Raw genomic sequence first — 27,110 nt, 5'->3', positions numbered from 1 at the left:
TCAGTTCCATTTGGCCTTTTGTGCATAGATGTCGGCGCGGAGGTTCTGGGCGAAGCAGATACCAAGGATCTGATGGGGAAAACAAGGGGAGGAGGAGGAAAGAGATTATTTTATACACTGTATGGCAAAGACAAGACAACCTTAATGGTCTACAGTACGGGGTGGTGGGGGGAGAACAAAAAAACAAGGGGGGGGGGGATATTTAAGGTTTGAAAGAGAAATGCAACTTTACTAGTCTTCCTGTTTCTCCCATCTTTCCTGTCACTTTAATTGCTCATCTTTCCTTTTCAGGTGACTTTCCACTGAGTGACAACCCTAATGGTTTTGTGAAAGCCAGGAAATCATTTACAACACTGGGTGGTAACCATAAAACCAACCCATACACATTCCCTATGTGTCACCAAGTGGGTTTGCAGAGGGTTAGTGATCCTCCCCATAAAGCAACTAAATGACAAACAGCCACGCTGTACAGGATGATGGCATCTGGCTATTGATAGATGTATTGGCTAACTTTTACTCCAAAACAACTTAGTTCTTACAATGGTGGATTATCAACATTATTGTTCAAAATTAGCAATAAAGCTGCAACATGCCAATAGATAAATATTCAGACTTAGAGATGCAGTGTAGTAATAAAGCAAACAAAAAAAAATACAAAAAATCATAATATGACATACATACCATAAACAACCATCTTGGAAAATCCTACCTTTCTTCCTTGTCTACTTCATTTTAGCACACACATCCTACCTTGCTTCCTTGTTGACTCCACTTAAGCCTACACTGCCCTAACCCTCCCCTCTCATTGCCCTGCTCCCCTTACCTCCTCTTCCTTAGTCCTAAAACCATTCCCCTGACACACACCCTAATACTGTTTTAAGCTCTACCTTCTTCCACAAACTGACATCAATATGCATTACTCCCCTTACGTTGGTCACTAGAATCCACTGACACACCTTATAATTGATTCTTGCTAATCCCAGATGATATTCAGATCAGAGTGACATCAGGTTGTAAAGGGATTAATGTCAGGTTGTCAATGGATTAATGGGATTGTTTCTAACCCTGTCACCAAAAACAGTCTCCCCAGACCTTGATAAAATCACCTGGAGGTAGCACAAACAAAATAAGTACAATAAGACCTCACTATAACAGACTAATTGGGGCCCAAGCCAGTCCGAAAAATGCGAAATTCCGATAAAAGCGACATCCGGACTTCCCCCTGCTAATCCGGACTTTTTCCGACATATCAGACATTAGTCCGGATCTTATGAACATTTTTAAACTGTTTTGACTACCATTCTGGTACTGTATTGTGTTATAACTTCACTACATAAATCAAATGGTACAATATATATAATAATACTGTATTGTACACTGATAAACATGTCTTTTATTTACCTTATTGTGGTGAGCATACCTGAAGTGGTCAGGCAGTCCGGACTGCTTCTGGCTTTATCAGACTTTTTTCGATATATAGGAAATTAGTCCAGTAGCTCCTCGAGTCCAATAAAAGAGAATTCCGGTCTATTGAAGTCCGTTATATCAAGGTTTTACTGTGTATCAGATACTGTACAGTAAGAGACTGACTAGATAATGTGTGTGAGTGAGATGGAGGGGGAGACCAAGGATGAGTTCGAGGGATGGAGTGGATAACTGAGACAAATATGTGTTGGAGGCAGGACAGCCAAATGGCAAAACACATGGTGACGTGGAGGCAATTTGTTGGTGGTCATCCCATACAGGATTAAGGCAAATGGTGACAGACAGACAGACAGACAGACAGACAGAAAATGAGATGGATAAATTATACATCATCTCTCACCACCCAGCTCTTTCATACCTACTCGAAGGAAGGTAAGATAAAGAACACCCTACATCACCTGTTACCACCCAGGTCCCTGATACTCACCACCCAGCTCCTTCACATGTACCAGACAGAAGGCTAAAAGCACCCTATCACCTACTTCATCCCAGCTCTCTGATACCTGAAGGAAGGCTAAAAATACCCTGGGTCATCTCTCAGCATCCAAGTCCCTGACACTCACCTGCAGGAATGCAACACCAACCGCCACACCGGCTACAAAGAGCAGATTCCTCTCTAGCCATTCCTCGCCAGCTTGTAAACACCCCTTATCGTATATGTGCGACGCATCCAGACGCTGACCAGCAAAGAAGGGTGGAGGGAAGGGTGCATATGACAAGAGGAGGTACAGTTTAGCATACCTGGTAAAGCTTTACAAATGCAAATGCACACAGCATAAATCTACATACAGTCAAACTACAAACACAGTCATACTACAGTGCCTGCATGGATTTAACTCGGGCTGCATAAACCTATTCATTCCAGGCCATCTTTCCCCGTACATTCTTGCTAACTCTTGACAATTTTATTCAACTTTGGATGTGGGTGTGACTGAAAGTGTTAAGAGAAATACTTTTGAGACAGTTTGACCATGTGGAGTGGAGGGAGAAGGAGAGACTAACTAAACAAGTACAGAAAGTGAAGTGGAGTGCAAGAGGAAGGGGAGACAAAGGATGAGATGAAAGGATGAAGTGGAGGGATATATGAGAGGAAGGTGTTGAGCTGGAGGGGGGGTAGCAAAATGGCAGAGGACAGAAGGACATGGAGATGATTTGTTTGTGGCCACTCGTTGCAGGATTAAGGTGTCGGGCAATAAACACAGTGACAGACAGATACACAGGATACTTTTCTTACTGTAGGGGTCAGATGGAGCCTAAATAAACCCCTTCAGGATAAGAGCTTCCTAATTTTAATAAAACTGTCTGGCAGCAGCAGGAATAGGAGGGACAGAAAAACAAAAAGAGATCTCCTGGACTCAAGAGGACGAGGACATTTAAAGTTTGTATGCATAAACCTTAAACTTCAAAATGGAATACAAACGCCTAATTTCTGATGGTCATTTGTGAAAAGCATGTGAATATTAAGTGTGGTTAGCCTGCATCCCATATTACAGAATGCAGCCAACTACCAGAATGGAAGGGCAAATACGTTCCATCATCGTCAGGCACAGTCACACCTCACTATGCAACAGGGTTACATCAAGTGAAACTTACCACAAATGATTTATTGTACACCAAGTTTGATATAATGTGGCTTCAATGGGGTAAGGAGGGGGCCAAGGACCAGGTACCCTAAAATCTCCATAAACACCTCTGCCACCCACCTCAAGTACTGTATGTCTTAGGTCGGTCCATTTCATCACCAAGGATCTGCCACAGGGCTGGGAGACAGCTGGAGGACCTGGGGTTCTCCCAAAGATATATGAACAGGGTTTTCTGCTTAAGATCCCCCTTTGCATTCACACCAGAGAGGAGGATGAGGCAGTCCTTGGCTGCCTTGAACCCTGGCACACATCATTCTTCCTTGCTGATGTAAATATTACAGGGGATACGTTTCCAAGACAGGCCTGTTTCATCAAAATTCAGGATCTGTTTTGGAGTGTATCTCTCTACTCCTATGATCACCATCAGCTTGGCAGGGAAGGCCTCAGCCACCACGTGGTCAACACTAGCAGACTCCTGTATGTGATCACAAGTCTACAGCCAGCACAGGCCTTACTATGCTCAAACCAACCCATGCCAGCCTTAAACTCCTCCTTCCACTGCTTATCCCTGAGATCCTTCCACAGATTGACAGCCTTTGTGCAAATACAGCAATGCTGAGGGGGATGCTTCACTCCATTAAGTCCATTAACACATGGCACTGCGAGATGCTCCATCTCCTCCATAATGCATTCCCTAGTTTTTGTTAGGCACTTAGCAGTCAGGGTAGGCATGCTCTGGTCACAATTAGGACCACATCGGAGTTTTTATTATGGCAGAGACTGTGGGCTGGGGTAGCTTTACAGTCTCAGCAAGCTTGTTCGCCCCCTGCCCCTCCTTTTGGGATTTAACCTCTGGTGCATTGCAGAACTCATATGAGGCACAATGAAGGTCTGCATAGGCCAGGCTGCAAGCCTCATATTAGGTACAATTTACACTGGTTTTTACACTGACTCAGGGAAAGTAAACTACCTTACCAAGAATCGGCCCAACAGGGATTAACAATGTTCAATGTCACATCAAGGGAAAGGCTACACCTTATCCTTTTAGACTTGCCCTCAGCGGCATCTGTAGCGCCACGCTTTCCACTGCAGGTAGCACCAGATATGAATTCCAAGTCACAAGTTTAGGCATTTCAAACAAAAAAAATTTCTCTCCACTTATTATCACACACTGCAATACTCACTGTGCACTTGCACCGTTATTTGGCAACAGCAATGCTATTTCAATGGCCTTACACAAGCAAGAGGGTGAGGTAGCTTAAGGAATAGGCAACCACAAGTGGGACACATGAGTGAGTGGACGAGAGAGATGGGGTCTTCAAGATGATAAAACAAAGGAGGCAACGTGCAGAGACCTGAGATGGGGATTCTGCATACGTAAACATGGTGACCTGGAGGTGTATGGTACATAGGAGGACTACTGGGCCTTAGGAACAGGCTGTGAACCTATGGCCAGTCAGACACACATTAAAAACAAACACACACACACACACACACACACACACACACACACACACACACACACACACACACACACACACACACACACACTGGGTGGCCATTTGGGGTCAAATGTCTGATCATCAGCTTGTGTGCGTCACCAAGTCCGCACTGGATTGTTGTATGCAGTCATCGCAATCATTGTATAAGCAAATTTTAAAAATATTATTGCAAAACTGAGTATAACTTTTAGTTCATTGTTCTAGTTATCACAAATCAAACAAACGTATAACTAGGCTTGACTGTACTTCAAAAATCATCATGAATAACACAGGGGTCTGCAACTCTGCATCCCACTTTGCAATTTCAGATTTAAGCATACAACCCTGATGGTTGTATTCTCATACATGAAACTGATAAGTGGAATGAAAGGCCCCTATTGTATTTTTTATAATAATTCCAGATCATGGGAGTCAGATGGAACATATTTAGCCTTCCAGTATAGTTACCAACTGCACTCTGTAGTGTGGGATGCAGGCCAGCCATACCTATTAACCCCAGGCATTCCACAATGACAACAGAGAATAAGGAGTTTGCATTCCACTTTGCAATTTAAGGTTTATGCATACAACCTTAAGTGTCAAGTGTAAGATGTGAAGGCAAGAGAGAAGTGGGTGGTGTAGAACAGGGCAGTGTGGTCAAACATACGTGAATTTTAGAGAAAACCATGCAAGGAAACTAGTGGGGTGAACATTACATGCATCATTAGTGTATAATACAGTATAGTGCATACAAACATTAATAACATGCTTTTCATGCAGCTTATGTGGACATCAATACATGCTCTTCATTCCACTTATACGAACATTAATACATGCTTTTCATACAGCTTATACAAACATCAATGTACGCTTTTCATTCAGCCTATACAGACGTTAATTACATGCTTTTCATACAGCTTAAACTTCAGGATAGTATCTCTATGCAAAATCCTGGCATTACATAAATCTGAAAGTCAAATCTGAACTTAAAACTGGAAAACAGAAAAATTTTGACTTAAAGCTGGAAAACAGTAAAATTTTGATACATAAATCTGAAAGAGTAAAATTTTGACTTTTAAGAAATCTGATAAACAATAAAATTCTGACTTACATGAATCCAAAAAATGGTAAAATTTTTTCTCACATCCAAAACACAGTAATATCGCAACTTAAATAAAAAAAAAATAAAAAAAAAAACAGTAAAATTTTAACTTATAAATCCACTTATCAATACAAGGACTTACAGAAATACCTAAACTTGACCACAGTAAAAACACGATCACCTACAATACGGTATTTCATTGGAAAAAATAAGTAAATAAAATAAGATGCAGTGACGATTACAAAGCTGAAACAGAATACAGTAAACGTTAGAGCAACCCCACATCCCACTGCACTACATATTCCTGAAAAAATTTTGAGAAGAATAGGTTTCAGCCAAAATGTTAATTAATAGCATCTAGTAGAATAAAACACATGCATCAAGAAGCAATCAGAAAAGGCATCTCCTTAACCTTTAGCTGTGGTGCAAAAATCAATAAAAATGTACATAAATAACTATATAAAATGCAGGTGTATTCCACAGCCTTCACATAATTTGAAACTTTATGTGGTCAGGAGAAACTTTTTTATTCCAGCCAATGCCAAATAAATTCAATCATCCTCAGGTGAGTCACAGAAGCTAGAATGTTATTACCTAACCATTAACCCTCTCATGGCTGGGACAACTCTAGTACAGTATTCTATTTCAAACACCACATGATTTTATTCAACTAAACCTTAATGGCTAGGGGGTAAATGACAACAGCTGCCCACACATTCAAGGCATCTTGAAATGAACAGATTGAATTTGGCTATTCTGTTTTTATATTTTTTTGAAGAAATCAATCTTGCATGATTCTGGCCTCCTGGTAGATTCTTACTTGCAAAAAAAATTCTTCGACCGGACACATTCAGCCACAATTAGTCTCTCTCCGTGATCTTTCTTCTGAGTGACTGTACATGGAGTCAAAGTTCAAGATGAGACTAGCATATTATTACAAATTTTATTACACATCTCAGTTTTTTCCCCAACAGCTTCCAGCAACTGTTAAGGAGTAATTAGCTGGTACTGGCACTTGGTTTAGCTTCCAGTCCATAGAAAACATCAGCTGTACCATGGCCAACCTCAATACGGAATACAAAGTGAGGTAACTAGCATGAAACGTAAATCCACAGGTAAAAGGTTAAGGAAATCCCTCTGCACCAATACACAAGGAACCTCACAACATGCCCACATTGACAGAAGCATTACCAGTACTCAAGCCAAGTTCCATATACATCCCTGGTGCTCTCACTCTAAGGCTCTAAGCGCACTTGGAGACTTTGCAACACCTCTTCCTTGGCTATTAATTCTCTGTATAACACCTCAATATCCTCTTGTATGTGATTTATGCATACAATTGAAACTCTCTTCCTTTGTTCCTTCAGTCTTTTCCTCCATCACTTATTTCTACACATCAATATCCTCTTGCTTCTTACTGATGTGTATAGAGAAAACCCATTTCTCCTTCCGGTCTATCAATTACTTCATCATTACCTTCCATTTCCAGCTTTCCTTTCCCCTCCCATATCAAATCCACCCTCAAATCACTTTCTGTTCCTATCATACTCTCCCAGCTTCTAACTGTTAAGGTTTATCATCATCATCCAATCCCAGTTAGCTCCATATAAACAGGAGCATACAGGCTCAGGGCCATGCTACTGAGTCCCAACATTTAAGGCAAGGTTGACCAGCCTCACTTGCCCCTGACTGCCATCAAGTGAGCAAGACACCCTAAGCATCCATTAGATGGCAAGCCTTACAGGCTCCATCCATTGTCAGGGTGTAACAGGAAAATTGAACTGGTAAGAAAGAGGTGCTATGAAGTCTCCAATGCCACTCAGAACACAGTGTACCCATGTGTATCTGCCTACCTGCAGGACAGCCACCCCCACTGCTACCCCCGCCACAGGCACTAGGTTTGACTCTATCCACTCCTCGCCGGCGCGCAGGCAACCCCGGTCGTAAATAACAAGGGAGCGGTCGCCGTGCTGTAACAATGCCCCCACACCACACCCTGGTTAGTGCCCCACACCCATACCACCACCACTAACACCTTCACTCTGATGACATGCTTATCACTATTATCACACAGAAAACTTCTTGATACGTCATTATCTATATCAGGTTTATATGCAGTAAACTTTATTATATCTGCATGTGCATTATCCATATCACATTCTCTGTACCAGGGACAAAATGTAATGCTCTCTGCCATTACCACACAGCACTGATGTGTCCAAAAACTGTAAAATAATACATATTTATTCATACTTTACACTTATGCTTCGTGGTAATTTATGTTGCTTTTGTAGGTTAGGGTAATTTTGAGGGCTATCATGCCATTTACGGGGAAGTTTAGGATTTAGTATTGAATTAATGGCCCAGTACATTTAATTATTCTTATAGGTTTTGGTTCCATCAGTACAGATATTAGGAAGCATACTATACCCTTCCAACTTTTCAAGGCTTCCGGGTTTAGATACAGCGTTCAGTAATCCTCAGACAACAAAAAAATTCCATCAGATCAAACAGCTTCATCTGGTAGTGGCCAGATAAAAAGGCATTTATTGTACGTCATCAGATTTAAGGGGTTAACTGATTATAATATGTCCAACTTAACTTGGCAAAGATCTGGGTTGTTTTGAATCATTTGGCCAATCCTTACTTAAAGCCTTGCCTGTAGGGGAAAAATGTTACTTTACGGAAAACAACTTTCAGTGACATGCTTCTATAGTTTTTTTTTTTTTTAATCCAACAGAACTGGAACACAATCACATCCTGAATACAAGGTTGTGACTGCAAGAAACTTGATGAGCCTTAGTTATGTGGTTGGACTGAATCTCCTTGGTTGCTAGTCAAGTTTATCCTCCAGTCTACGTACACCTGGCCATCAACTCACAAATGGGTTGGGGATTTTTGCCAGATGAAATAAAAACTATGATTTAACAATTTTAGTTAAACCGCTTTGAATAATTTTAGTCACATTGCTTTGATTATTATTATTATTATTATTATTTTAGTGAAACTGCATTAAGTAAGGGTTGCCTTTATCTCATGAAGGCCAATGGCAGAATAAAACCACACAGTGTAGAGTACTATGACTTTACAACCTTCCCAACACCACTGCATTATGAATGCCATGTTCTTAATCTTGTTATAACTTAGCATTTAAGACAGAGAGAGATGGTAATTTTAGGTCAAGATAAAGAAAATGTAGTACAATTTGTATGTCTGCATGTATGTACAGTATGTATGTACATATGAGTATACCAGTATGTATGTATGTACCAAAATCTATTAATGTACTGTATGTATGTATGTATGTACCAGTATCTATTAATATACGTATGTAGGTATGTACCAGTATGTATGTATGTAACAGTATGTTCATGATGTATCTGCATCCATCAGCCTTAGTCACCTAATGGTGGTTCTGCATGCTGCTAGATCTATAGTAGCTTCCTTATTCAGTCCCTTATTCCTAAGGGTCGAGAGAGACAGAGAGAGAGAGAGAGAGAGAGAGAGAGAGAGATTCGATGTCTGAATTTGAAAGGCTGTACTTTAACACCATAATTTCACTCTTGTTCCAACCAGATAATTAAACATAGTAGTAGTAGTAGTAGTAGTAGTTGTTCCCTAGGCAGTCTGGCCGAACAGCCCCGAGTCCCTTAGGAAGGCCACGGCCGAGACCGGGCTTTCCCACAGAGCTCTCAAAGAGTGCATGTAGTCTTGTTGGCGTAGGTGATTGTGTGCAATGCAGTTTTCCATAATGTGCTTAATAGTATGGGGTGCTGTGTTGCATCCTGGACAGGCATCAGCGACAGAGTCATCCAGCCTCTACTGGTAACTTAAGAGGGCTAGATGGTGCCCACATCTCACCCTGGCCAGGTGGACTCTATCCTCACGAGGGAGATAGGATTCAGAAGGGTGGATGTCAGGAGGCCGTGCATGCAGCTGTGTGTTGTCTTTAAGAGACTGAATGGAGCGGCGAGTGATCTGAGTGTGGATATGCTTCTGGAAACTGGTCTGAGGTGGGCGAGGGGGGAGAGATGACAGTATTTGTGTATGGTATCGTGTGCTGGGTGTTGTTTTGATGTTCCTTGGTGTGGGTGGATGTGCTGCCATGTAATACAGTGGATGTTGTGGGTTTGTGGAGGCTGCAGAAAGAAACTGGGAGCCTCTCATGTCTAGGTGATCCTTGACTCTGAGGACTTTGGTTTCTTGATGTAGGTGCTCTGTGGGTGTGGTAGCTGTGCAGCCTGTGATTATTTTTAGGGCCTTGTTCTGTATGGTCTGAAGAGTGTTGTAGTGTGTCTTGGTGAGGTTAGAAGCCCAGGCAGGGCTTGCATAATTCATCATTGAACGTATGTATTGTTTGTATACTGTGGTGGTGGTTTCTCTGTTGTGTCCGAATGTTGTATGGCCAAGTGACCTCAAAGCATTGAGACTTGGTGTTATTTTATTTTTAATGTTTGTGATGTTGTTTAAATGACACTGATGTATTGTATGTTACACAAAGAGTGTGTGTGTGTGTGTGTGTGTGTGTGTGTGTGTGTGTGTGTGTGGTAGGGGAGTGTTATTTATGGTGAGGTGTGGGATGTGACTGTGTTATGCTGTCCAGTTTGAGAGAAGGGTCACTGTAGATTTGGCTGGGGCTATTTTGAGCCTGTTTGTGGTGAACCATTCGTGTAGTGTGTTGAGGTAAGGTTGAATGATGTGTGCAGCTGTGTTTGCATTTTGGTGCATACATGTAAGCGTTATATCATCTGCATAGGAAGCTTTATGTATCTGTGGTGTGTGTGGGGTGTAGGTATGTCATACATGTATAGGTTAAAGAGTGCAGGAGACAAAACAGATCCTTGGGGGGAAGCTCTTTGTGAAGTTTCTGATGTTAGAAGACTGACCGGCAAATGTTACGTGTGCACATCTGCCTGCTAAGTACCGTATTTCGCGGCATGTAAGACGCAGCATTGTGAAAGACGCACCCTAATTCTGGCAGGGCAGTTCTGTGAAAAAAAAGTTTGCCCCAACCAAGACTGCAGTAAGGTTTCTTGATAAGAGCCATTACCACACAGATACACACTCACCTTTCAGAATCTATTCATTACTGATCATCAGCCTTTGGTTTCTTTTTTTATATACAAAGAATGGTACAGGAAAAGAAAACAATGCCCCTTCTTGACAAAACGTGACAGATATGAGACACTATCACTTTGATACAACACTCACCTTTCAGACTCTATTCAGTACTGCTCATCATCCTTTAGTTTCTTCTTTTATGTACAAAGAATGATACAGGAAAAGAGAAAACAAAACCCCATCTTAACAAAACGTGACTTCAAACCACGAGGCCATCTCAACTTTGTTGATAAAAATGTATCAGTAAACTGATCTAAACACTGTTTTTTATTTTATGAATTTAAAACCACAAATGAAGTCAATAAACTCTATTCTTTCATTCACTGACGAAAACATAAAATACAATGAATGTTCACATCAGTTCATTTATCCTAAAAGAACCCCGTCATATTCCACACCAGTTACGGAATTTCCTCACATTGCCTTGACTCAAGCACAATATCAGACTACTACCATCATTAATCATGCACTCTAACTAACCTGTAATTACCTCCACAAATAATATAAAAAGGTAGCACTTGTAAATACACAAATTACAATGTTTTACAACCAAAGTTCAATATAGCAAGGCTGCTTGGGAACAGGATAGACAGCTGTTTTTACTCTCTTCTCTCAGTATCACTCCTTCACTGTCAGCTATGTTTGCCTTGCAGCATCAACAATTAAAAATGTATGCTTCACTGATCATAATTTACTATAAACATTTCAAAACATACTATGGTGAAAACATCCATTGTTACACCTTAGTAACACTGCTGCCTCCCAGTCGCTAGACAGCAGTCTCTACCCCTTCCTCTCAGTATCACTTCCTCACTGTCAGCGATGTTTCCCTTGCAGCATCAACAGTTAAAAATACGTTCTTCACTGATCACAATTTACTAAAAACAGACATTCATCTCAAAACATGTCGAGAATGGTGAAACTATCTCTTAGCAACACTGCTGCATCCCAAGCGCTAGACAACTGGCTCAACCCTCTTCTCCCAGTATCACTCCCTTACTGTCAGCTGTTTTCCTCCAGCATCAACAATTAAAAATGCATATTTCTCTTACCAGAATTTGCTAAAAACAGACATCCATCTCAAAACATTCGAGTACTGTGAAAACATCCATTTTTGGTCTTAACACTGCTGCCTCCTAGTCGCTATGGTACACACACAGACACGCACACATGTACACACCACATGCAACATTCGCTCACCTCTGAAACATTTACATCAGTCCGTTTTGGAGTACCCAGTGGCTTTATTATATAACAAAAACATCAAAATGTATTTGGTTGTTCAATATAAATATCATCACTTAAGGACATGAAACATCTCAAACAATTTATTCATCCAAACATCGTCAGTGCAAGACTAAAGGTGTACAGCACCATTGATCCTAAATTTTCCATGGTTGCATCTGTCATGATCACCTAAAACCTATATTCACTTCATATTACTGACATGGTGAAAATTTCACTCGTCTTCAAATCCTGAGAATTCATCACTACTTCCCCCGAGTCCTGAAGCATCACTGGAAGTCATCACCACAGTCATCATCACTGTTTCACTGTCACTCTCATACAGTAAATGGTCCTCAGTACCATCCATTGAATTGCTTATACCACACTTCATACGATTTTAACTTGGCAATCGTTTTAACTGAGCACAGGCTATATTCAGACTTGGGGCATTTGATACAGCCCACATTAACCTCCTCAGTACATGTTTCCTGAACTGAATAAAATCATATGGCGAGCATGAATAAACTACCCTATAAAATACATTGCTGGGCTGAAGGAATTATAATAAGCGGATTATCAGTTCCCTAGCCTGACTCTTCCCACTTCTACTTCTTTAACTACACCCACACCAAACTCTCACCTACACCTTAGGATTCTGGTCAAGCTCGGCCGTAACGTCCAAAATGGCAAACGATTTTACAACCTAACCTAACCTAACCTAACCTAACAAATTTGGACGTTACGGCTCTAAATGATCCCCATTGCCGATCATGAGAGCTTTGCTTAGGCAGCAGAGATGCAGAGAGTGAACGTTGTCAATCATTCTGATCGCTTCGTCTGCTAAGAATACAGCAGAAATGGCGGACGCTGATATGAATGCCCGTCAGGCACTGCTATTTCAGATATTGCATCAGTTATGCTACTCAGTGAATTTTATCCTATTTTCATAACAAAATACTGTAATTGGTGTGCCCTGAGTTGCATAGACATTGCTAAAGTACTTCACTTAGCTGAAAAAGTGAAGCTGTAACTTCGTTAGCTTGCTAGAGTAGGGTGTACCCTAGACACTAAACTGCTAAGTTGCTAAACCGCTAAACCCCTTGACGGTATTGGCCAGTTGAGCTGAAAACAATCCCGTGAATGCTTTGTGTTCTTGAACTTGCATGTTTTAATATCTGCTGCATATATACACTCACAAAATATCACAAAAGTAACTGACCTAATTAGGGTTACTGAATTTCCATACGTGACGAAAGGCTGTTTTGATGACTTGGCAGTTTCACTAGCCAGCATCTCTCCAGCATGATTGCTTTGCTCGTTAGTGAATGGATGGCAAGCAAAGTGGTCATGATTGCCTTTCAGAAGGTTAGCAGACAGTTCACCAGTGAGCATGTTAGCTTGCTAGAGTAGGGTGTACGCTAGACACTAAACTGCTAAGTTGCTAAACCGCTAACCCCTTGACGGTATTGGCCAGTTGAGCTGAAAACAAACCGTGAATGCTTTGTGTTTTTGAACTTGCGTGTTTTAATATCTGCTGCATATATACACTCACAAAATGTCACAAAAGTAACTGACCTAATTAGGGTTACTGTATTTCTATACGTGACGAAAGTCTGTTCTGATGACTTGGCAGTTTCACTAGCCAGCATCTCTCCAGTATGATTGCTTTGCTCGTTAGTGAATCGATGGCAAGCAAAGTGGTCATGATTGCCTTTCAGAAGGTTAGCAGACAGTTCACCAGTGATCATGTACGTTAGCTTGCTGGAATAGTGCGGATGCTAAACTGTTAAATTGCTAAACTGCTAAATATCTTCACGATGTTAGCCAGTTGAGCTGTAAACAAACCCGCGAAAGTTTTATGTGATTCTGATCTCGGGTGTTTCTTAAATCTGCTGCATATACACACTAGTGTATATTATTTTTAAAAATAAAATCAAGTCTGCATACTGTAGAAAACACCTGTGGTTGCTAAGCATTGAGATGATCATCTTTATAAGAGTTTCTTCTCAGTGAAGCCTAACTAACCTGCCTTAGTCTAACGTGCAGGACGCATGGGGATATTTTAAGGTAACTTTGAGACAAAATAGTGCGTCTTATATGCCGCGAAATACGGTAGTTTGCCAGCCATCTTTTTGTGTTATTGTGCATGTTTGTGGAGTATTTTGTTTGTGTGGTTGTGGCGGGGGATGGCATCAAAAGCTTTGCTAATGTCTAGTGTGATTAGGAGTGTTCTGTGTGGTGGCCTAGCTGAACTCACGCCATCGAAAACTCTCTGTGTAAGGTCTGTGAGAAGGGTGTTGTGGAGTGTAGTGGCCTAAAGCCATGTTGTGACTGGGCTAAGTTAAAGAGGATGCCTTCACAGTGTACGAGCTTTAGGCCGTTTCTATATTACCTTTCACTGTGAGAGGATTTTCTCAAGACAAAGTATATCATCTGGGGGAATTGAAGGATAAAACAAATCCTCATACATAAGGATTAAAATTAATAAATACATAAATAAATAAATAAATAATCTTACACAAGGGTAGAAATAAATAAATAAATAAACGGACTTGGCATTCACAAGCATAATACAGTATTTTCACCACCAGAGCTCCCTCAAGGTAAAAACTAAGCACATGCAAAACCAAGCCTCCTCTACACCTCTGGATTCATCTAGGAGTATACATGTAAACTGTATGTAACTGAAAGATGTTTGTGTACCATAAAAAAGTAAGTTGAAAAAAACAGCAGCACTGAAGGTGAGGAAATGAAAAAAAAATGATGAAAAATGAGAAATCTTCACCAAGGAATTGAAAAATGTAAAAAAAGTAGGAACGAAAAGCAACTAAAAATAGCATACCGCAAAAATTTAAAAAATCCTAAAAAAAACAAATTGAAGAAACAAACACTATTTAAAAACAGTAAATTAAGAACAGGGAAAATATGTTAAAAAACTGTATATAGCACTGAAGAAATTTAAAATCCCTAAAAACATTATATTGGGGAATGGAGGGGAAAAAAAAAAAAAGCCTAGAAAGTTAATAATTTTGAAAAATGACAAAAAAGTTAATTTTAAACTTAAACATTTCTAAAAACAGTTGTTCTTGTTGTTGCTAGTTAACCCCAGTCTGCCCAGCCAAGCAGACCTGTCAACCACAAGTATGCAATTGGTTCTGTGGGGCCATCCTACTGGTACAGTACAGTACAGCACATACACCGTGTAAGGATCCAGTGCTTCCTTGTTGGTAGACAGTGTCTCACCTGGGTTAAGCCTGAATCCTTCCCACAGTGAGGTGCAGGGAAATATGAGGTGGTTTAGCTCCTGGGTGGATGCTGCAGCTGCTCCATCCAGGGAGCACAGCACCACCATGTGTAGGCTCAACATTAGCACTTCTAAAATAGGTAAACTGAGGAAATAAAAAAAAATGCTTAAAAACACCAAACCTTCATATCACACCATCACTGATTTGATTTTGGTGCATTTGGTGTATCCGGAGTTCCTCATATACAAGGAGTTACAACGTGGAATCAATTGTTAACATGTTTGAATTGCCCTAGGCTACACCAGAGGAAGGAGTGACAGCAAGAAAAGTTATATAAAACATGAAAACTTATATTTCCCACCACCGCTGAGATCAATGTATAGTAAAACCTCTGCAACTCGGCATAATACATGTGCAAGCCTTGCCGAGGTAGCCTATTTGCCGAGTTGTAGGGATGAACTTCAAGTTCCCCCCCAGCACACACACATACAAAAGGAAAAAATGGAAAAAAATAAAAATTTTTATAATAAATAGTAAAAGCTGCCTCACCATGATTCCATGCAGTTGTAGGGTGTATTCCAGGCATGGAGGAAGACTTTTGGTAGTTTTTGGAGGTGTTAGGGGGGCTCAAGATTACTTTTGGGCACATCTTTACTGTACTGTACTTGACACTGTACACTATGTAAAGCACAATTAACACTATAAAGGCCATTACTGTAATGTATTTATCACTTGTACTATACTGGGTAATTAAACACTAAACACTTAAACATTACTGTACAACTCGGCATCTTACCGAGTTGAAGGGATTTTTGCTGACTCTCTTCCTCTCAAATGTGCATTTTTGGGAATTTTTGAATTTTGATCTTTTAAATGAATATTTTGGAGCCATCCCGGGTTGTAGAGTTTCCGACCTGAAGGATGCCGAATTGTAGAGGTTTTACTGTATTCCCTACATTCAATGCCTTAGGCAATCTAAAAGTCACATACTGTAACAGGAAATCTTTTAGCAAATGAAAAACAATTTGGGAAATTCTAGGCTAATGTAAACTTCTATTGAATTATATATGAACTAAACTACTAAAAGTCACACAGCAAAATTTCTTTTATTCAAAGGGAAACATCAAAAATTTTTTGAAGTTAGGTCAGAAAGAATGAACAGGGTAAAGAAAGACTGAGGAAAACAGTTTCTTTAAAACTAAAGCTGCAGAAAGAACCAAAGCTAAACCATACTCACATAATCTTGCTTTCTGACATCATACCCACACTGCTTATTCTTGATTATTTCCTAAAAAAAGAGATGGGTAAAAGAAATTAATAGATGAGAAATGTACACAGCAATATCATCATCATCATCATCATCATGGTACTGTAAGTAGTGGTGACCATCATCCACTCACTTAATGCAGTGTCATCCTCAATCCTCTCCACATGCCCAAACGATCTCAATCTACACCTCATCAAAACAGCAATACATTCCAGTCCCATCTTTCCTCTCCACATGCCCAAAGCATCTCTATCTACTCCTCCTCATCACAACACCAATACACTGCATTAAGTAGTGTGAAAACGTTAAAGCCATAAAAACATCATCATCATCCAATCCTGTGTTGCCCCATGAGGAGCGTAGGAGACCGGGATAAATCATCCATCCCTCCATCCATCATCTATTCCTGTGGTGCCCCATGAGGAGAGTAGAAGCCCGGGGCAAGGCAAGCTGGTCCTGACATTTAAGATGAAAGTGACCACTCTCACTCATCCCATGGTGGCATTACATGAGCAATAAACCCAAACCACCCCTTGGATACAAACCTACACAGGCCCAATCCGATTGGGGCACCTTAATTATCCACTAAACCACCAGGCACCATAATTAGGTTATATGGTTACCACCCAGCATAGTAAATAGTTTCCTGGTAACCGAGATAAAAGAGTTGACACGTGGTATTCTTGTTAATTATGGAAGTTCCCTAACCCCTATTCCTAAGTGGTTTATTTTGCTTAATACACCTTAACTGTCCTCTTCTGCATTACATGAATCCTTCCAAAAAATAAACAGCTTAGGAAGATGTGTTATGGAGCTTCCTTAACCAATGAAAAATACAAACATGTACCTACCCCCTTTCTTAAAATATCCGACCTGAACATAAAGGTATTGGGAAGTAGCAAAAAATAAAGACAAATTCCCCGCTGGATTGAAAGGGTTAACATGACTGCATACTTACATTTGCCTTCTGTTTACAACATGAGAATGGAACCCCACAGGCCTCCCGCGACCCCACAGCCTCAGAGGAGCAGTTGAAATACACGTTACGATCCCAGTCCTTCGGCCCCTCAATACCACAACACTCCAGCTGCAAATATATCATCAGCATTATAATCCTGACCTTTATTCATTATCATCATCATCATCATAATCCCAACCTTTCATCATCATCATCATTATAATCCTGACCTTTATTCATTATCATCATCATCATCATCATAATCCCAACCTTTCATCATCATCATCATTATAATCCTGACCTTTCATCATCATCACTGTTATAATCCTGACCTTTACTCATCACCATCATCATAAATCCTGACCTTTTTTCATCATCATCACTGTAATCCTGATCTGCTGTCATCATCATCTATTGTTAATCTCCTGTTACAACTCAGTATTCAAAATGGGGAGATGGCAATTTTAGACCAAGTAAAAAGAGTATATGTTTAATTAGGCTGCATTGTAAATTACCAAGTGCAGTCAGTAATAATAAATGGAGCAAGAGTGACTCACCCACTTCTCCTGTATCCAATCAATGAGGTTCTGCTGGTCGGGGTCATCGCGGTAGTGTACAATGAATGCCTGGAACCCATTGGTGGCCTGTGACTTGATCTGTAACACAAAACACATTATAACATCAATATATTATCTCTTTGTTATAGGTCCTCACACAACACAATACACTATAACAAACACCAATGCACTATCTCTTTGCTACAGGTCCCACAAAACACATTACAACAGTATCACTAGAAACTCAACAGTCTTACAAGTCAAAACAATACACTGTCCTTGTAAGATGGTACAAAGCCTCAGTCCCCAGAATTAATCCAAGATAAACATACTATTCCTTTAATAAAATACCCTAATTTTAAGACATCATTAAGCCTGCCTAAAATATCAGTGTGTGAAACGGCATACTGTAGAGAACTTTTGATAGGAGTCATAATAGGCATCCTCTTAAATGTTATGCAAGTTAGGTGGAAAGGGGATGAATTTAACTTGTGAGAGGGACATTTGTGATATGGCTGCACTCACCCAGTCTTTGAAAATAAAGCCCAGGATGCCAGCAGTCATCTCCAGGAGAAGCAGGATGGCCAGGAAGATGGCATACTGTGGAGGACACTGGGGTTAGTAAAAACGCTTGAATATATGCTGTTATCTTACAGGGCGACTTGGAGGCGATTTGTTTGTGGCCACCCCAAATGGGATTGAGGCATCTGGCAATAGATAGATAGAACTTACAGTGGTTTGTTCATGACAGGAGTGTACATAATGGCCATTTCTATCTTCTACCAGATGCCTTGAACAGAAGAGGAGTTCCATGGAGTAACTCTGAATGCACCCAAATTAAAGCTGAAAAACTGGAGGAAAGAACATGACAGTTTAGACAAATGGCATCTTCGGAGTGCCCCCCCCTGAGTGACCCATATTACTGGATGTTTTTATGATACAGCTCTGAGAAGGAACTCCAAAGGTACTACATCATCATCATCATCATCAACAAAAATCTGTTGTCTTATCTCCATTTTCTCAATTTACTGAGCCTGGCATGTTCATCCCTCTCCCCTCATTACTGTGTACATCCCTCCCCTCATTACTGTGTACATCCCTCCCCTCATTACTGTGTACATCACTACCCTCATTACTGTGTACATCCCTCTCCCCTCATTACTGTGTACATCCCTCTACCCACATTACTGTGTACATCACTACCCTCATTACTGTGTTCATCCATCTCCCCTCATTACTGTGAACATCACTACCCTCATTACCATGTATATACATCCCTCAAGCACCATTACCATGTACAGTACACCCCTTCTCATGCTACACAGATACTTACACATGCCAGGAGGCAGGTGTTTTCTCGCAGTGCCCCTACACATCCGGTGAACCCTATGGTAAAGGTGATCAGACCTGCAACAAACAGTATTACAGTATTAGTATGGGTACGGACAGGCAATATACAGTAGTTTTCATTCTGATCTTTTATTTCCCATAAGGATGAGGCGATGTAACATACAGCCTATAGGAATATACATCATCACCGCCACCACCACTGCCATCACTACTGTCATTATCATCATCATCAATATCCAATCCCATTTTGCCTCATATAAATAGGATAATATGGACCTGGGGCTAGACTACTGCAGTCCTGATATTTAGAGCAATGGTGACCAGCCATTACATGAGCAACAAGAGGGGCAGTCAGTGGAGCACATCTCTCCGACAAGGGCAACGTAATTTCCGAACCACTCTTCACAATGGGTTAGGTTTTCTCATCATTAATTAGGGTTTCACAAAGAGTGTTTTTCAGATCCAGAATATGTAATACGATCCAAATTGGTTCCAAAAGTTAATCAATTGTTCCCTGGGACATGGGCTATCTACCCACCAAATTTGGTCTTTTAGTTTTTGAGTAATCCTGCTAACAGACAAACAAACAAACAAATAAACAGGGGTGAAAACATGTTCTGCTTGTCAGAGGAATAAACCCCAACCACCCCTCTGATGAAACCCTAACAGGATCTGTCCAGTTGGAGCGCCTTAACCCACTACACTACACCTATGATTAATGACTGGATAATGAAATGGACCACGATACCCATACATATAGGTGGGTCCCGTTGTACGAGCATCCGCCATACAGGAAACTAATTATACAAAAATAGGCAATAGACCTGACAAACTTATAACAAGGCAGTTGAGTCAAGCAATTACATCAGTGCCACCACAAAAAGGCATCCCTCTCCAGCAAGTGGTACTCTGATTGAAGGCAGCAACAACACATCAAGGGAACTGACCGGTGACAATAAGGACAAAAGCGGGGTCGAGGGCGATGTTTGTGAGGCGGCTGAGGTTGTTAAATGTGTCTTTTTCCGTCCATGCCCACACTCCCACTGCCAGGATGCTGAGCCCCATCAACTGAAAAAAAAAAAAAAAAAAAAAAAAAAAAAAAATGAATACTGTACCATAATGCCCTAAGGAAATAATCACAGTACAACAATATGTGAAGTGCAGTAGCCATTCAACATCCCAGTTTTGTTAAGGCATCACAATATAGACAAAGAGTTTTGTATGGTATCTATAACCTAAGTATTCTCACTTCTTTGTACCTCTCTGTTCTCTTGAATTCTATCACTGAAGGTCTTCCTCTTCCTACACTACCACACAAGTTATGCAACCCCATTTCAGTATTTACTCCTTAATATTCCTTCTGCATGCTTTCATTATAAATTACTAGTATAGGCTAAGTCCAGCATGCTGTTCCCATCGCTGTATCTATTATTAGCTCTCTTCCAGCCCTCAGCACCTAGGTCATCATACACTGACTACACAACTCATTACACACATATCAGAACCATTTCCTGTTGTGAAATACAGGAGATAATTCCTACACTATACTTTATATGTTTGTTTTCAATGGGCAGCTGTTGATACTTCCCACACTACTGCACAGTCATACTTTCTTTTTCCTTGTTTTCTGGATCCCACTTCATCCCATCCTATCCTAGGCAGGAAAAAAGGTTATAATGAATGATGATGGATGCCACCACCTACAGTACCACCACCACCAATAATAATAATAATAATAATAATAATCTATCAATCTATCTATAGCCCGACGCCCTAATCCCGCAAAGGGTGGCCGCAGACAAAATGCCTCGAAGTCACTGTCACCCACCATCTGACTACCCTCCCCCCAAATCACCCCCCCCTCCCTCATATACCTCTAAACTCCATCCCTCCACCTCATCCTCGGTCTACCCCTCTCTCTCCCTCCCTCCACCTCACCTACATACACCCTTTTAGTCAGTCTTTCATTCTCCATTCTCTCCACATGTCCAAACCACCTCAGTTTATTTATCCTAATCATCTCAACCACATCCACATCCACCCCACAACGTTCCATCACTTCTTCATTCGTCAACCTGTCCCTCCATGTCACTCCACATGCTCCTCTCAAGTAACTCATTTCCACTGCTCTCACTCTTGACTTGTTCCTCTCTTGCAAGGTCCATGCCTCACTTCCACACGTCAGGGTAGGGATCACAATACTATCATGCAGTGACTTCTTTACTTCCATACTCACCTCCCTATTTCTCATCACTGCTTTCAGTGAACCAACAACCTAATAACAATAATAATAATAATAATAATAATAATAATAATAGTAATAATAATAATAATAATAATAATAGTAATAATAATAATAATAAAAACTAAACAACTGTTGATCTTTTGCTTCTCAAAAGCACCAGTTTTTTAAAAAGTCCCTTAGTGTTCAAAAACATCATAACAACATGACTATCAATCCATACAGAAACGTAACTCATAAAACAAAAAATAATAATACAGGCAGAACTAAGCTCAATCATTAACCTTAGGGAAAACCACACACACGCACACACACACACACACACACACAGGCTGAAGTAGGAAAGCATGACACACAGCTCCTATGAAGGCCAACATTCTGACTCAAGGTCGGGAAGACAGATAGGCCGGATCATTACAATATTCTGAGTCCAACACTGAATAATAACCTGATCTTAACATTCTCAGCAGAACAATATCACATGGTTGTATCTGTAATGGAATACAGTACTACAGTTATTCTCATCATGAATGATTATTAAGTCTTACATGGTGGGAATAACTTAAATATTTAGTTTCAGTTATAATCAGATGATTCATGTGACAGTATTATCTCCCTGAGACTCCTATGACTTACAGCCAATGCAAGGTACAGTATGTTATGAACCGTTAATCAGGCCATAACCAATACATTATACTATTTGGTGGTTTACAATAAGCCATAAACAATTCATTGTCGGCTGACTGTATGCAGCACACAACACCACAACACATGTCACATTTAAGTACTGTAACTAACTCCCAAGCAATGTAATGCAGCCTACATGTGGTGGTTCCGTGTACAGTCAAGCATGAAAGCATCAGTGCTCTTACTGCACATATCATCCGGCAACATGGACAAAGTATTGTGATATACAGGCCACTCTTGGATTATATGTGCAGTTATTGTTCTTAATATTTACTGTCTCTAGAAACTGCATAAAAATTTCCTTATTAGGTGCTACATTTGTCTGAGGCAACAAGTTGAAAGATTCATGTGTGTTGGCAGAACTCGCTCATTTTCACATCCAGTGAGCTCCACTGGTGCGATGACTGTACCTTATATAGAATGAAACAGCTATGGTGTCCATCCAGGTGCCAAGCCTCCTCATATTTTCCTGCACTTCCTCATGGGAAAGAGCCCTGGCTAGATGCTGTCTACCACTAAGGGGCACCAGTTTCCTACATGGTATATACACTGTTCTTTACCAGTAGGAAAGCCTCACAAATGCAGTTCCTTACCTGTGGTTGATAAGTCTACTCAGCCAGACTGACCGGAGTTGCAACAATAACAACACCCTAACTCATAACACAAACCCATTGGGTGGTCATCATCATCATCATCATCATCATCATCCATAGCTGTATACTGCACCTCTATTTCCCACCTTAGGATGGGATGAGGTAGGGTCCTGAAAGCCATTAAATATAAATAAAGGAGACACTGACCAAAGTTTTCCCAACTGACTGGGGCACACACTCATTCACTCACCATTCAATCATACTTGTACCAGGTACCGGGTAACCTTAACAAGGGATCTCATGGAGTGCCTAGTGTCAGACTATCTTCAGGTTCTCATTCAGACAAACCTGTGGCTACAAGTACAACAGCAACAAACGATGTATTTCTGTGAACTTTTATTATTTTTCATAAGGCTGAAAAACTAAACATTTTTTTTTTTTCTTGGGATGGTATGAAATGCATGGGGGATGGGTGGAGGCCCTCCATACTCTCCAACCCTCCCTTTGCATCTGTCACAGTATTTAATCCTTTGAGTCTGGTGATGCACTTTTAAGGTTATCCTTACCAAGACCAAAGCTGGTATTCTCATCAGTTAAGGAAGCTCCCTAACACCTCTTCCTAAGTGATTCATATTGCTTATTGTTTACTGCTATCCTCGTTAATATCATTCAAATAATTCTAATACCACTATTTCCAGCACAAATAACATATAAATTTGCAGTAACCAATTTATATTAGACTGTAGCACAAGTCAAACAGGGTAGTACTCCAGAGGTGGATGGCAAGATGGTGACATGGAGACCTGGAACATCCATTTTGTCAGCTCTCAAGACCTGTTCCTGACCATCTCCCTTTGCTGAATTTTTTCAGTGTTTTCATTAACACAGAGTAGGCTAGCATATTGTAATGAACCTCTACCTCCAACTGTCTACACTACACTACATGCACATTAGATATCACACCTTCTATATTCGCCGGCTCAGACGTACAGAAATGACAATGATTAGGTGGATGTGCAGTGCGTCCCTGCGTCCAAGGCCTGGAGGGGCTGGGTTTCCAATGGAAGAGTTGAGAGGTAGGATGGGACTGGAGTGTACTGGTGTTGTGATGAGGAGAGGTAGATTGAGGTGGTTTGGACATGTGGAGAGGATGGGGGATGATAATTGGGTGAGGAAGGTGAGAAGTGTTAATATTGGGGGTGGGGTTATGAGGGGTAGACTGAGAAAGACATGGGATGAGGTCATTAAGTGTGACCTTAGGGTTAAGGGACTGAACAGGGAGGCTGCAATGGATCGTGCAGCGTGGAAAGCCGCCATTAGGTGACCAAGGCCGACACATGCAAGCAAGTTGGAGCCTTTAAAAACGAAACGAAACGAAATGACACTAGGACACCTGTTATCTGGTGTAAGGATTAGTTTATATTTCATTTGTTTTTCCTTTCTCTCTTCATCATCTGTTTAAAAATATAATATCCAAAAACAAATTACGGTACTAAAGAGGTGCTATGGAGCTTCCTTAACCAATGAGAACACAGGCCCAGATGATTCTACCCAACTTAGGAGTGGCCTTTTGTAATGAAGGGGGCTGATGCAGACTGTAGTTTACCTCTCTCCTTAAAAAATGACCCTTAAATGGAACAAACATTCTGTGCAGGTGGAAAAAACTAAAAAATACCTCATCAAACTGAAGGATCTACCTGCTTTACTACTACTGATAGGTAACTGTTTGATTAACCCCTCCAGGATGTGAGGAAACCACATCACTCTGAGAACAAAGTTTAAATCTACTCCCAGTGCCTCCATATAAGAGATTCAGCACTTTTACAGCATTTAATTCTATCACCAAAGGAGTTTAATATGGCAATATGTAACCTTTCCAGTTCAAAAACTCTTAAGATGAATAAAGCCATCTTACATACGGTAAGCAACAGTAAGATTATCATAAACAAACAGTATTGTACTGAAGACCATGTCATATGAGTGAAGAGGTTCACTGTTTTCTTACTGCTACTGTCAAGTTATTTTCTTCAGCTCTGGAGTGGCATCCTATCCTCAATGAATTTAAAGTCTCCACTAACCTTTCACAAAAACAGATATCCAAAAATATTTACTGTTGCTAGATACCTGTTGTGTTATTCTGCATATGGTAGGTTTCCATCCCTTAAAGAATTCTTTTACTACCTGATAAACCTTATCAATCTCTGATTACTGCCAGGGTAATATTTGAATCATATCATATCGTTTATAAAGACTCCAACATGCTGGCATGAGTCGCCCTTGGTCACCTAATGGCAGCTCTCCACACTGCTCAATCTCTTGCTCGCTTAAAGGATTAAGACATTTGCTTAGAACAGACCAATCTCATCATCTAATCTAAAAGTAATACATTCATGGTGCCAAGGCTTTTACTCTAAATACTGGTACCACCTCATTTTATTCACAACTAGCATGTTCTTTAAGCATTTCATCTCACAGTACCTCCAAATAGAGAGGAGGAAACTGAGGATGAAGTTGATGAACAGAGCAGAAGTATATGAATGTGGATGGCGTGAGTTGGAGGCCAGGCAGCCAGATGGTGCATTACACGATAACATAGAGCCAATCTGCTTTTGGCCACTACTCCAGGATTAAGGTGTCTGGTTATAAACAGATGTTGATAGAACAATTTCACCCACCTAAGATTAGTAGTAAGAGTAGTTCCAGCCCCAGGTTCATCTGAAATGTGAACCCAGTGGACTGCAGACTGAAGCTGCTATCATCCTGTAATCCATCACTCTCCAGGGGGACACGGAAGTAACTGAGGGGTGTTTGTATAACCAGGCAGTGGAGTTGCCTGGTTACATCAGTGCCACCACATGAAGGCACTCCTCTCCAACAACCGCAATAATTAGGACCCTTCCACAGTCACTAAACATGCTAATGCTTGATTTTTAACTACGACCAGAGTCAGGATTCCAGGGGCTTGAATGGTGAGTGAATGAGTGTGTGGCCCAGTTAATTAGTGAGATCTTCAGTTAGTTTCAGGTTTATTACTCTCTGGATCCTACCTCACCCCACCCTTAGCAGAGAAAAATGGGGTGTCAATAATGATGATTGTTTCTTTGTCTATTAATTATTCTTGCTCTCTGAACCCTGCCTCACTCTATCCTTAGGTGGAAAAAGAGGTCTGGATGATGATAATGGCCACCTGATGATTTTATTCAGATTAAAGTTGATAATAATAATGATGACCACTTAATTTTACTCATACTAAAATTAATGATGATGATGATGATGATCACTTGATTTTATTCATACTAAAATTAATGATGATGATGATGATGATCACTTGATTTTATTCATACTGGTACTAAAATTATTGATGATGATGATGATAATGATCTTAATTTTATTCATAACAAAATTGATGATCTTATCGAGTAAAACTGATGATGATATCCTGCTTTAAAAATCTGCCTCCAGTCCTATGAGTCAAATTCCACCTTCAGATAAGAGGAAGTATCAATCAAATGATGGTTCTGGCCTTGGCTATCCACCTACACATCCACCCACCCACTCCATCCACCGCATCCACATCGTACATTACTCCCCATCGTTATACTACGGCAGGTCACAGGAAGGAAGATAACGGTGTGGAGTAAACAATGAAAAAGTGACGGAGACCCAGGAAGTGAAGGAGAGGGGAGGGGAAAGGGAGACGGGGAGGAGGGGGAGAGGGAGAGAGAGACGGGAGGGAGAGGGAGGGGGCTAGATCTCTTTGTCCCATGCAGAATCAGATAGTTTATTGCACTCCAGGCGTTCTAAATCTATAAAACCCAGGTTCTTAGCCCCCGTCTATCTTCTTCCTGCCAAGATATACGATACATTAGCTTTAATTCTGATCCGGGAAGCTGGGAACTGACGGCCAGCAAGAGTTGACAGGGAGAGAAAGGTCAACACAACATGTAAACACGGGTCTTTACTCACCCAGAAAATCACGTTGAAGCCGAATATGACGTATTTTAGACAGCAGCTCACTTCGCTCTGGTCTCGCCTGTACCGCTTGCTCGGCATTTTGCTCGTATGTGCTGCCTGGAGTGAGAAAATGAGACTTAACTGGGCAGCATACTCTCCGCCCTCCCTCGACCGTCCATCTGCCTCCCCCGACTGCCGCCAGAGGACTCACCGCAAGGAAAACGCGACTCAATTTTCTACAGGGAACTAAAATGAATA

At 40.8% G+C, this 27,110-nt stretch overlaps 1 protein-coding gene across 1 annotated transcript; it reads right to left on the bottom strand.

Annotated features, from left to right (window-relative positions):
- On the bottom strand, window positions 1-26,972 carry Tsp26A (Tetraspanin 26A). Its single transcript, XM_080269629.1, has 10 exons — window positions 26,865-26,972; window positions 20,324-20,444; window positions 19,360-19,433; window positions 18,552-18,626; window positions 18,027-18,125; window positions 17,470-17,598; window positions 16,482-16,532; window positions 7,505-7,621; window positions 2,049-2,162; window positions 1-69 (listed from the first exon to the last, which is right to left on the bottom strand). Exons 1-10 carry the CDS (start codon window positions 26,949-26,951, stop codon window positions 1-3), a joined length of 936 nt encoding a protein of 311 aa, XP_080125755.1. The 5' UTR covers window positions 26,952-26,972.
- Window positions 26,973-27,110: the final 138 nt, after the last annotated feature.

Source organism: Coenobita brevimanus, chromosome 35 (assembly GCF_032717465.1).
Source record: "Coenobita brevimanus isolate Jiangsu-jjx chromosome 35, ASM3271746v2, whole genome shotgun sequence".
Taxonomy (NCBI): domain Eukaryota; kingdom Metazoa; phylum Arthropoda; class Malacostraca; order Decapoda; family Coenobitidae; genus Coenobita; species Coenobita brevimanus.
This window is presented reverse-complemented; position numbering and strand designations above follow the sequence as displayed.

What these genes read in the sequence shown, in the direction of transcription:
- Tsp26A (XM_080269629.1), bottom strand. Translation starts at nt 26,951, where the DNA reads ATGCCGAGCAAGCGGTACAGGCGAGACCAGAGCGAAGTGAGCTGCTGT. An exon ending in TTTTGTCCTTATTGTCACCG is followed by an intron (nt 19,434 to 20,323) that starts GTCAGTTCCCTT and finishes TGTTTGTTGCAG; the next exon opens with GTCTGATCACCTTTACCATA. An exon ending in GTTGTAAACAGAAGGCAAAT is followed by an intron (nt 16,533 to 17,469) that starts GTAAGTATGCAG and finishes CTCTTTTTTTAG; the next exon opens with GAAATAATCAAGAATAAGCA.